Source organism: Gossypium hirsutum, chromosome A13 (assembly GCF_007990345.1).
Source record: "Gossypium hirsutum isolate 1008001.06 chromosome A13, Gossypium_hirsutum_v2.1, whole genome shotgun sequence".
Taxonomy (NCBI): domain Eukaryota; kingdom Viridiplantae; phylum Streptophyta; class Magnoliopsida; order Malvales; family Malvaceae; genus Gossypium; species Gossypium hirsutum.
This window is the reverse complement of record NC_053436.1, coordinates 5,278,859-5,290,780: the sequence shown is the minus strand read 5'-3', so window position 1 is coordinate 5,290,780 and position 11,922 is coordinate 5,278,859. Positions and strand designations below refer to the sequence as shown.

The 11,922-nt window shown below is 31.7% G+C and overlaps 1 protein-coding gene across 1 annotated transcript; it reads right to left on the bottom strand.

Annotated features, from left to right (window-relative positions):
* Positions 1–6,999: 6,999 nt before the first annotated feature.
* On the bottom strand, positions 7,000–10,194 carry LOC121212211 (PI-PLC X domain-containing protein At5g67130). The gene is made up of 9 exons (XM_041084579.1): positions 9,781–10,194; positions 9,635–9,691; positions 9,434–9,556; positions 9,208–9,345; positions 8,178–8,276; positions 7,780–8,083; positions 7,474–7,697; positions 7,303–7,389; positions 7,000–7,217 (listed from the first exon to the last, which is right to left on the bottom strand). Exons 1-9 carry the CDS (start codon positions 9,853–9,855, stop codon positions 7,056–7,058), a joined length of 1,269 nt encoding a protein of 422 aa, XP_040940513.1. The 5' UTR covers positions 9,856–10,194; the 3' UTR covers positions 7,000–7,055.
* Between the last annotated feature and the right edge of the window lie 1,728 nt (positions 10,195–11,922).

Sequence of the window (11,922 nt, the reverse complement as noted above, 5' to 3'; positions counted from 1 at the left end):
AAATAAAATATACATGTTTTGGCTTGAAATAATTGATTGGTTGGATTCTATTAGTGTATAATTGTGTTTAGGTACAGGAAATGCATAAATGAATGTTATTTGATCAAGATTTATAAATCAATGTTTTGGGCATGAACTAGGTGCGTTTGATATGTGAAAATAGCTTAAAAATAGTGAAAAATCAGGTTTTCACACGGCCAAGTCACATGGGCGTATACCCAGGCCGTGCGGCAAAGTCAGAATCGCCTACAGGCTAGTCCCACGACTGTGTAAGCAAGACAGATCTGCCCACGAGCTGGCCTTACGGCCATGGGAGCCCCACGGGCAGACCACACGGGCATGTTCTAGGCCACACAGGTGTGTGCCCCTATTTTCAAGGAAAAGTTTCCAAAGTTCCTGGTTTAGTCCCAAATCACTTCCTAAGCATATTTTGGGCCTCGTAAGTCCATATTAGGGACTTAAAGATGAAATTTGAGAAATTTTAAATTGAAATACAGATTTATGACTCGGTTTTGTTTGTTTATTAGTGTGTAATTCCGGTAGCACCTCGAACATTGTCCCGGCGTCGGATACGGGCGTGGGGTGTTACATTAAATTAGTCTCTAAATTTTAAAACGTTCAAACTGAGTTCTTAAAGTATTTGTTATCAATATTGTATCAATCAAAATTTTCCATTAGCTTAGTAATCAATATGGACATTAATGTTGTGTTGGATCTAACGTGAAACATTTTCAAAAAATGCGAGTCAAATTATAGTACCACATGAATGACTTGGATCTTACATAAAAAAAAACTCTCTTCCATTTTTTTTTAAACACCATGTCTTTAAATTTACGATAGATTTTCATTATTATTTTAATACTTTAGATTCAAGTTATCCATTCTGGAGGTACACACATGTTTTAAAGATACTCTGAACTAGTTTTGCATTTGTATTTAATGTCTAAACTAATGATAAAGCTTATGAAAAATCTTGATGGATAAAATATTAGTACTTTGATAATCTAATTAGAAAACTATGAAATTCAAATTTTGACTTGAAATTTAACCTATAAATTAAGGACATGTGAAGTAATTAATTAAAGAAAATATTTTTTTACCAACACTTAATGAATCAATAGTAAAAAAGAGATTTTACTATATAAAATTTCAAGCTTAAATTGATTTACTTGAATAAAGTTGTAGTTAAAGCTCTTATCAAATACTCATTTAATACGAATTTGAATCGTGTTATCCCCATCTCTTACCCCTAATATTGTATAAAAATATTATCTCCATTTAAAGATACAACCATACTCCATTTTGGGTGCAATTAATGAGTGTAATGATTAAGGTGAGTATTAATGTATCATACTAAAAATTGGGTAAAAATATCGGGAAAGTTCTTGTACTTAGGGGTAGATTGCATTTTGACCATTCTATTCAAAAATGGGTAAATTAACCCTTATACATTTTAAAACATACAAATTAGCCCATCTGTTAAAATTTTCTATTAAATAATGACGTATAACATGCTGAAAAATATTTTTTAATGGGTAAACTATAAAAACAGTTACCCAACTATAATTTTTTTGATTTAGTCATTAAACTTTTGAAATTAAATATTGTTGTCACTCTGAGCCGATATTGACTTGTTTTAATTGGTCTAGTAGCAAAATTAGCCCTGTAATGTTTACTCATTCTATTAATTTGATCTAAAATATAAAAATTTAACAAATTTAACCCTCACTATTTTCAAAATTTTTCATTTTACTTCTAACTCTAAAAGATTAATAACTTTAACCTTTAATATTTATAAAATCTATCAATTTAATTCTAACTCTAAAATTTTAAAAAGTAGGTTTTAATTTACTTAATTTTCAATAAGAAAGTGGAAATGAAATCTGCGAGATATACTTTTACCCAAAAAGGGAGTGTAATTATGAGTCAGTTCGAATAGGGAGTGATATAAAGAGGACAGGAGTATGGTAGTTGGCAGTGAGTCAAAGGTCAAAGCGGGGAATTAATTAACACAGGAATTGGAATGGTGCGGCTCCACCTTGACTCTTTATTCCACCATTTCTCTTTTAATAAAATCCCGTGGATAACAAGGGTGGTTTCTAGATGCGTGGGACCCAAATAAGTGGACTATGTTTCATCAAAGTGGGCCCCGGCTTTTCTCCGCCTACGTTAACCCCAACTCTCTCTGACATTCGCCTAATCTTATTCTCTTCCCTTCTTTCTTTATTTAACTAGTTTGTAGACATGTGCATTGCACGCAACTCTGTGTTTTTAATTTATTTTTATAAATTTATTTTCTTGAAAAACTGTAATTAAATAAAATCAAGTTATGTGTTGCTTAAATATCCAAAATTTATAAATAAATATTATCACATACGACACTTTCAAAAAACGCAAGAGTCGGTGTCGTTTCGATAGCAGAATCACACACGCGTGTTTAGGGACAGTGTGTCCCTGCTGTCTCCGGTCAACCGGACAGTGCATTGCTTGCCGCCACGGTACAGCCTATGCAATATTTTGACTGCTCCGATGCACGTGCGAAACAGCACGTGTTTAACAGCTATAAAAATTTCAAATATCCTTTCTTAAAACATCTACAAAATATATAGATAATTGGTTTATTTTTTGTTTTAGTCTCTTTATTATACTAAAATTTAGAAGTTAATCTATATACCTTAATTTGACATAATTTGATTTCTTTACTTTTATAATATAGTCTTGACTCTGCGATTGGATAACAATAAAACAAAATTTCACGTAATTTTTTTAATAGAAGCAACTAATATTGCTATCAAATTGGATAAAATAATAATGTACAAATTGAAGGATTAAAACTGAAATTAAACCTATGACGATTAAGAAATAGAACTTTTAACTTGGATTGCTGGCAGCTGCTTTTACCATCCGCGATTTGTGCCCCAATAATTCCAACATTATCCAATAAATTTCCATTGATTTTTGTGCTCCCCCCCCCCCCAAAATATTTGTGTTAATATTTTAAAGGGAAATTGTGATTAATGTCTCCTCCTAAATTTAAATTTAATGAAATTCTATTAAATTTAATTTTTTTATGAATATAAAACGCTAATAATTATTTTTAGATATCGAAAAATATTTATCATAATGTTTTTAAATTAATGAAATATTAGCAAATGTTTTTTTTGTTTGAAGTTAAGAAAAAAAAATAAAATAAAAAAAATATCATTTTTAAAAAAGAGAAATTTTATTTAAATATTTAAATAATGAATGGAGTGAAAAGAAGCCGATGTCTAGTTGGCATTGAGATTCGCTACTAAGATTTTATCTATATGTGGTCCCACAAAGAAAATAATTGAAGTAAACATTCCACGTGGGCTGTCTCAATGCTACCACGTGTCAACTTAGAGGTGCTGCTGAGGTGGTCCATAACTGACTTGGATCCTCCTTCTTATTGGCCATTTTTTTTTCAACGGTTGTTTCATTATGGGAATGAGCTCTCCACGTGGACCTTTTATTTCCATCCATCCAAAAGCCAAAAAGGAAAAATGAACATCAAATTGAAAATAAAATATGTAATTAAAATATGAGAGAATTAGGGATAAATGTCGATTTTGAAAAAATATTGGGGATTTAAGGTGTAATAACAAAATATTTCAATGGATTTTAACAAATCGATATGGAAATTGTTGTCAACAGTAACAGAGCATAATAAAGACTCAAAATTATGTTTTATTATCCAACTAATGAATCTTTAAAATGTTTGATTGTATTAATAATTTAAATAAATTAATGTTCAATTAATTTTTTAATAATCACTAAATTGAATTGATAATCTATTAATTCATTACACCGACTCGATTAAAAATTTAATGTATAATATAAATAGGTAAATATAAAAGAAAAGAAAAGTTGAGTGGGGGTGAGAAAGAAAATGAAAAGAAAGATAATGTAGTGATAAAAGAGCAGTCAAAACCAATTGCAATAATGCAAATTGGGTCACTCCTTTTCCAATCGGTGATTGCTAACACAAGTTTTTGAATATCATCATTGGTCAATGTCATTATCACATTTTGAGTATTACCACTCGATGGGGGTGCATGTTAGGGCTCATTATAATAAACACATTAACCCCATTTCTCATGGTCCAAATTCATGCTTCAATATTGGTCAGATTTGTATGTGTTTCAATTTTATTATAAGTTTTGATTATATTTGAATTTTTTTTTCGTATAATGTCTAGAATTATCTATAGCCTCTCCCTAATCCATAAATAGGAGTATAATGTACTTCAGCGCACTTGAACCCATATTATCTTGTATTGACAACAGTATCCATGCGAATCGAACTAAGACTCAATCGGCTATTTAAGTTCTTAGTTTAAAATATAGGTAAATATGATAATAAAGTGAATCAAATTTTTTAATATTAGAATCGAAGATGGACTCATATTTAGAATAGAATTAACTTTTTTTTCTATACCTATTTATTTAACTTTAATATTTTTTGAAGTACGAATAAGATTGTGGGAATAACTCAACCTTAAAAGTATACTTGTTATCTTCCCACATAAAATAGTCATTTAAAAATCCTACTTTACCTAAAATTTTCTATTTTAATTGAAAAAATTGAATTTTATGATAAGTTTGTTCTCCTTAAAGAAATTGTGAAATTCTCTCCTTAAATCACGGTAATCATTTTCTCATCCTCTTGTCATGAACCTAAAGGTTAGTTTAGTATTACTTTTCAAAAGTATTTTTTGAGTTAAAAAATATTTTTGAGCAAAAGTTAAAATTTTCTACTACTTTTGGTTAAAAAAGTGCTATTGCAAAGCATTTTTTGTTTCAAAAGTTTTTTTAAAAAGTTCAAAAACATCTTATTTAGCAATGCTTTTATATCAAAAATGATTTTTACCCCAAATTTTTTTTTAAAAAGCAATGCTAACTGGCCCTAACTTGAGTAGTTCATACTTCATGAGTTCAATCAGATTATATACTCTTCTTTTAAAAAATATTCACAATTAAATTCGTTTTCGAATCAGTTCCAGATTAAAAATCCATTTTACTGTTTAAAATATTAATAAAAATATTAATATATTTTTAAAATATAATTTTTATTCTTTAAATCAAATTTAAACAAAATTAAATAGACTCAATATAATTTTTTTTATTCAACTTCGATTTAAATCCGATCCAACCTACTAGAAACGGCAGGCTGTATGACACTTGGACAGCTCTATCACAAAGGCAGCAAATACTTACCAAGCATTGCCACAAATTTTTATTTAGTGGAGCACTTAAGCAAATGTCCATTTATTGATGAATGCAAGTAATGGTAAAGAAAAATGACATTATTTTGTTTGTTTGTCATGCATTGCACTAAGAATTCAAATTAATCCAGAAAAAGGCAGCATATTCCAAGCATAAATATAATTAAACTAAATTATTTTATTGAAAGAAGATGTTTTAGAATATGGCATTTTGATTATCACTTAATAATTAAACTAGGTTTGTTTAATCCATAGGCATATGACGCACTCCCACCATATTCCCCCTAATCTACCTACAAATAGCATATATTCTTATTCCCAGTAAATAAAAGCAGCTAGTGTTGACTTAAATAGCACTCACAACTAGTATTTTGGAGCTACTGATTTTTTTTTTTTCAAATGGTGGATTTAAACGGGCGATTGGATGCAGTGCTATGTTTTTGGTTTACTTTTTGTTTCACGTTGCATTATAATTACAATATTTAATTTTACCATCGCTTCTATTTTTACACTAACGGTAGATAAACACACTCCTCATCTAAACTCACCCAAAAACTTTTATGGACGCCAATGACTCCTAATTTTTTAGGTCTAAGGATATTAAAATTATGTGTGAATTAATTAATTGAGTTAAAGTTGGGTATTGATAATAAATTATTTCGATTAAAACGGTTGATATAATTAGTAATAATTTTTTAATAAAAAGAATAATTGTATAAATCGACTAAATTAAATATCAAATTTAGAGCAAGTTGAGTTTACACATGTTAGTATATCATTAATCTTAATGCCACCTATTATCAATGAACACGGTTGCCCTTGAATCATGCAAGGATAGCTTAAGATTGAAAAATTGAATAGTATGTCGAATTGGTTCAACCAAATTGAGTGTGGGTTTGTATGGACAGTGCGGTGCATTTAATTTACTTTTTGTCTTATGCTATAGTATCGTTGCAATAACTAATCTCACAACTGTCGTTAGTTTTACACTAACTGTAGGTAAATGCGTCGCCTGTCCAAACCTACCCTGAATCACATGGTTCAATCTTGAAAAGTATAGGGACTAAATTCCTAAGTTTTGAAAAAGTATAGGGACTATAATCACATTTTAACCTCTAGTTTCTCATGGTTGAAAGGCCCATACCACCATTTCTTCCCCCATTTTAACAGATTAAGTTTAATTAATGGTATTAATAACAAGCCCATATGAATCATCTCATAAGGAAGCCTAAAAATAAAATAATGGGGCACTGAAATTGGGATTCTGTAGACCCAACTGGACCCATTAGAGTACCATGGTCTTACTCTTCTATCTTTCAATTAGCGGGTCGGGTCGGGTTCTTTTTCAAAAAATTAATCCGGATTAAGTGAATCCAAATAATTAATCTTTTTTATGATTGAATCAAGGATTGAAATTTCAAGTTTATATCAAAACCGACAGATCCTTCCATTATTTTAATAATAGAGTGGCTTTCATAGTGCATAGGGGTCCATCCATCGACTGCTAAAAACAAGCTAGCAGGGAAGATTCAAGACAATATGTATTGTGAGTTGAGACAACGCATGCCTCAAATAATGTCATTATTTGCAGAAAGTAAAAAAGATTCTATGCAACAATCACATGATACCCTCTTATACACTATATATATATATAAATCTGCTGCAATCATCCAAGTTTAAGAATATCATAGTATACCAATAAATTATGGCCTTCCAATCTGGATGGGGTAGCCGCCATTGTTGAACCCTTGTAATGGTTAAGACATAGAAGCTTCATTTTATTGAAAAACAAGTAGCATGTTTTTAATGTTTACATTTGCAAGAGAACTGTTGCTAAGATTATGCCAAACAACAACCATGATGAAATTGGTCGACTATCTAAATAAGCAAAGCTTGATTTATGAACCACTGATCCCTGTTGGGGGACGACACCGGCCTCGGGTATGTCACATACTCCAAATGTCATGTTTGCCTACACAGTCCACAACAATTTAGTACGTATAGTTATGTAAACAATGGAATGGTGGATAATAGGTGGGAAGAATGTTGTTTCAGACCTTGCACTTGGCAATGTTTCCGCATCCGCAAACTAGATTACCATTTACGACATCCACAGCTTCAGGAGCACCTCCGCTGTCACTCCTCTGGAATGTTCATGACAGAATTCATTTTTAGGTTGTTCATGCTTTGGTTACAAGAAATAACAGTTTTTTTGCAACATTCATTACCTTGTAAAAATCTACAGCTAAGAAGTTCGGCCACCGGTTACCAGCTGCAGTATAACATGTTTTTGCCATGCTAATCAATGGAGCTGAATTGTGTTTGCAAGCTTGGGTTATGTCAGGTCTATCGGGAAAGTAGTTGACTAAGACCAGTGACCTTGATTTTGTGTTCATCACGGGTGATTCCGCTCTGTTCGGACACGAACCAGCTACCATCCCACCATCTCCATCTGTTATTTTGGAAATGCATCAATGTCACGTCTGTTTTGTTTAGTTAACTGATTAAAAAAGATTATGGTAAAAAGGACTCACATTGGTTTTCCACCATGTATCTCCATTGATAAGCTATACCTTCAGAGGCCTCTTTAGCCGACTTCGAAGTGAAAACCACAAGGCGCTGATTCTTTTGAACCATATCATCGACCGTTGGCCAATTTTCACCGTTTTTCGGCATTCGAGATACCGGAAACCAGAACTTCCTCAAGCCGGCAGCATCGAATACTTTACTCAATCCCCTTGGAGATGTCACATAGTCTTCGATGATAATGGTAACAATCTCCAATGGATTTGCTTCAAGAAACACTCGAACCTCTTTCAAAACATCAATTGCAGGTTGCTGATAAAGAAAACAGAATCATCCATTGATAATGTTAATGGTAAGTCTAATGTAATATATGTGTATCAGCTTTTGATATTCGTATTAGACTTACAAAAGCTGTGTAGTTGAAGCATTGTCCTCCGAAAGAGTGACACAACCAGACATCATTCAGGAAGTCATACATGTCCAACATCAAACCTCTAACACCATTCTGCAAGATAGAATATAGGATCATCGATAAGATCGAATGTAATGAGTACTGTTGATATCTGGAAGAACCATAAGAAACCGAGCATATATTCATTAACCGGATCATGGATACTCGAGGAAAAACGAAGAGTTGGAGAAGCAAATACGACATTATAGGCCAACCACATCATTGGCGGTATGCAAAGCACATGGATTTCGTTTTATGAATAGTTGGCACCTAAGCATGGTATGTTGATCCCCAAATTAATATAGAAAGGTCCAACTTCCCGGCTTAAATTAAGCATCACATGGGAACCAAAATAAACACAATTTGCAAAACATAAAAAGGCCAGAGGGGATGTCTGACTCTGGTTCTTGACATGGAACCTGGGAAGTTTCGTCTTCTTCATTCCTCGACTTTAGCCTTTACTTAAAAGACACGTATTGGCTGCTAGTTTCAGTTCATTACAGTCATAAAACATGCCAAACACACTCCATTTTGATCATAAAGAGAAAAGAATTGATGAAATGGTTGTTCAACATAAGTTAAAAAGCCTACCATCAAATGAAAGCATTCAATAACAAGTGTACAGGGGAAAAGCATGGTCTGTTTTAGTTTAATTTCCCTTTAAGCAAGAAAAATCCTGGCTTCCTTGAACTTTACTGAATTAAAAAAATGGAATTCCCATACCATAAATGCCAAAATTCACCCAAAATTCAAAGCATAAAAAAACAAAAAAACCACAACATAAAGCTAATAATGCTGCTGTCTCTTCAATATATATATATATAACAAATATTCCAACTTGTGACATGGAGATTCCAATATTTAATCCTATGAACCTATATAAAAAACTGCATTTTTTTTCTTTACCATTTCATCTTTTTGCAAGAACCAAAAGCATTGACAATTATAGACATATGAAACAAAGTGAATTAAAAAAGAGAATTACATTAAGCTGGCTGGTGATGGAATCCTGCTGGTTGGTAGGTGCTAAAATCAAAGACCCAGTTGCAGACCTTTCCCCTAGCCTTGCAAACGAGTTGTGAGTAGTCAACCATGAATATCGATTAAATGGTAATCCCTTAAGCTGTTTTAATCAAATACCCTTTCTTTAAGTTTATGCACACAAAATGTACAATCATGTAAAAAAAAGGATAAAAACTGTAATACTGAACCTTAGAAATGGGGTTTAATGGCTGGATTCTTGTGCACCTGGGCCGTACGTTCCCATTTGCTAGACAGGTTTCACAGTGCAACCCTGAGTCACAATACCGATCTGCTATACATGTTTGTCCTTCCTGTTCCAATATATAACAATTAACATTCATAAAATATAATTGAATCTGGCATTTTAATGGCAACGGAGAGGCATTTACCCTGAGAGAAGAGCAAAAACCAAAACAAAGACTGGAAATGACCAAAATGGCAATTAACTGCAAATAAGAATGTAAAATCTCTGTTAGTTTCCTTTCCATGCCTTGCCCAGAGAAGAAAAAAGATACAAAAAAAACAAGGTACTTGCCCGCATTGAGTTGGTTTTGGGGTCTGCTCCTTTGAATTTTCCTTTTTTTTCCTGCTTCAGTTTCTCTTTATACATAAGGACATTAAAGGTGGCAGACTGGTAATGGAGGAAATAAATAATTACTCCCACTGTGGGTTTAAAAGGGCATGTTTTTTCAGTAGTTAATGATGATTATTACCCAAGTTTTTTTTTTTAAAGAGAGAAACCAAAAAAATGGGAAATCACTGTGATCTATACTTGTGAATGATGATGATGATGATATATATGTATATATGAGATGTTTCGTAATACAGCATGAAATTGTAACGAATACGGCATTTTCTTCATCCCACTGAAAATTTTGTTGCTTGAAGTCTTCATCTTCTGCTTGCTTGTAATCATCAATCAAATCAAAACAAGGTTTTACATATTTCCAAGTCTTATATTATTGTATGCAATTAGGACATTTATAGGTTTGCCAGATTGGGTCAACTTCAACTGTTCTTAGTAAATAATAATAATCCTTTCTCATCAGTAAAGCAGCAATGTCGCTTTAGGGCAGCTGGGGCCGTTATGGTCTTGGCAAAAATGGTAAATTTATTAATTAGTCCTTTTAACAAATATAAAATTATATTTTAATCTTTAAATTTGAGCATTCAAAATGGTAAAATTATTGTTTAAACATTTTAAAATTTGTAAATTTTAACAAATGTGATTGAAGCCAAATTTTCTGAACTCATGCATGATAGTTTTAACAGCCTTTGTTGGCACGTATAAGAACCATGTTATTAAGAATGCCACTAACCCAAGCCTGCTGCATGACAAATGTGAGTATTATTTCCCAGAATTTCCATTGAATGTGAATGACTTAAAAGCAGAAACATGATGATGAGCGGCAGCTTATTCAACCCCATTTATACTCAGGGGCGTAGTCAAGGCTGGCAGGGCTGACTGCTAAAGTGAAAATATTTTCATTTACACCTTTTAAATTTTTAAAAATTTTAAATTAATAAAAAAAATTTATTTTGACCCTCTTAAAAATGATAAAATTTTTATTTAATCTTTTAAAAATTATAAAAATATAAACTATTTGAATGATAAAATTATATATTTATTATTATAAAATTTTAAAATTTAATTTTGATCTTTTAAAAGTTTTCTGCCTTCGCTTCTATATATACTCGAATCCTTTTTTGTCTCTCGAAATTATTTTTTTAATTAGGATATATGAGGCATTCAAAGAAAATAATTTTTATTTATGTATTATGACTTAACGGCTCAAATCATGATGGAAGTATACTTTATCACTCCTAAATGCACCTTATTGAGGGGTCAAATTTATTGGGAAAAGTTTTTAAATTATCGCTCGGTTTCAACTCTCAACAATTGTTGATATTATTTTCGGCTTGAGTTGAAGTTGTTTTCAGACTTTACCTAGGGTTGAGGCTTGAGGAGAGGTTCACGAAGTAAGACCAACTCGTCGGATTGGATTAGATCAAATGATACTCATTGTACTTGTAAATATTATATAAGGGTATGGGTTCAAACTAAACCTCATCATGGATCGGGTTGAGCCAATGTAAAATTTTAAGTCCATTTTTTAGGCCTAGATCCAGTTTGGTCTGAAAAATAAGCTTAAAATTTTACTCAAGCTCAACTTAGATAAAAAATGTTAAGCCCGAGCTTGACCTAACTCGTCGATATTAAAATTTTTTATATTATTTTTATATAAAAACAATTTAAAATATAATACATAAAATATATTAAAAACAATAAAATAAATATTTTCTAACAAATTGAAAATACATTAAAAAATATATTTATACAACCTTAAGATAATTGCAACTTAGCAAATAAATGCCTTTAATATAATAGCAAAATAATAATAAAATAATAGTTATACAAGATTCAAATAATAACAATAAAATAGTAGTAATATAATAGCAAAATGATAACAAAACGGTAGCAAATAACAACAAAACAACAGCGAAAATATTCAAGTAAATTCGAGTCGGCCCTGAGCAAAAAAATCTTACCCGAGGCCTGACTTGTTTAGAAAACGAGTCTTATTTTTTGTCCAAGCCTATTTTTCGGACTTATATTTTTGCCCAAACCCTCCCACATTTCGAGCAGGCCTTCGAGCTTAGGCGGGTGACCTAACCC

Bases quoted from the DNA above. Each gene is read 5' to 3' on its own strand.
- LOC121212211 (XM_041084579.1), bottom strand. From the start codon at position 9,855: ATGTATAAAGAGAAACTGAAGCAGGAAAAAAAAGGAAAATTCAAAGGA. The intron at 8,277-9,207 runs GTAATTCTCTTT...TCTATCTTGCAG, and splicing joins CCATCACCAGCCAGCTTAAT to AATGGTGTTAGAGGTTTGAT. The intron at 7,698-7,779 runs GTGAGTCCTTTT...CCAAAATAACAG, and splicing joins ATACATGGTGGAAAACCAAT to ATGGAGATGGTGGGATGGTA.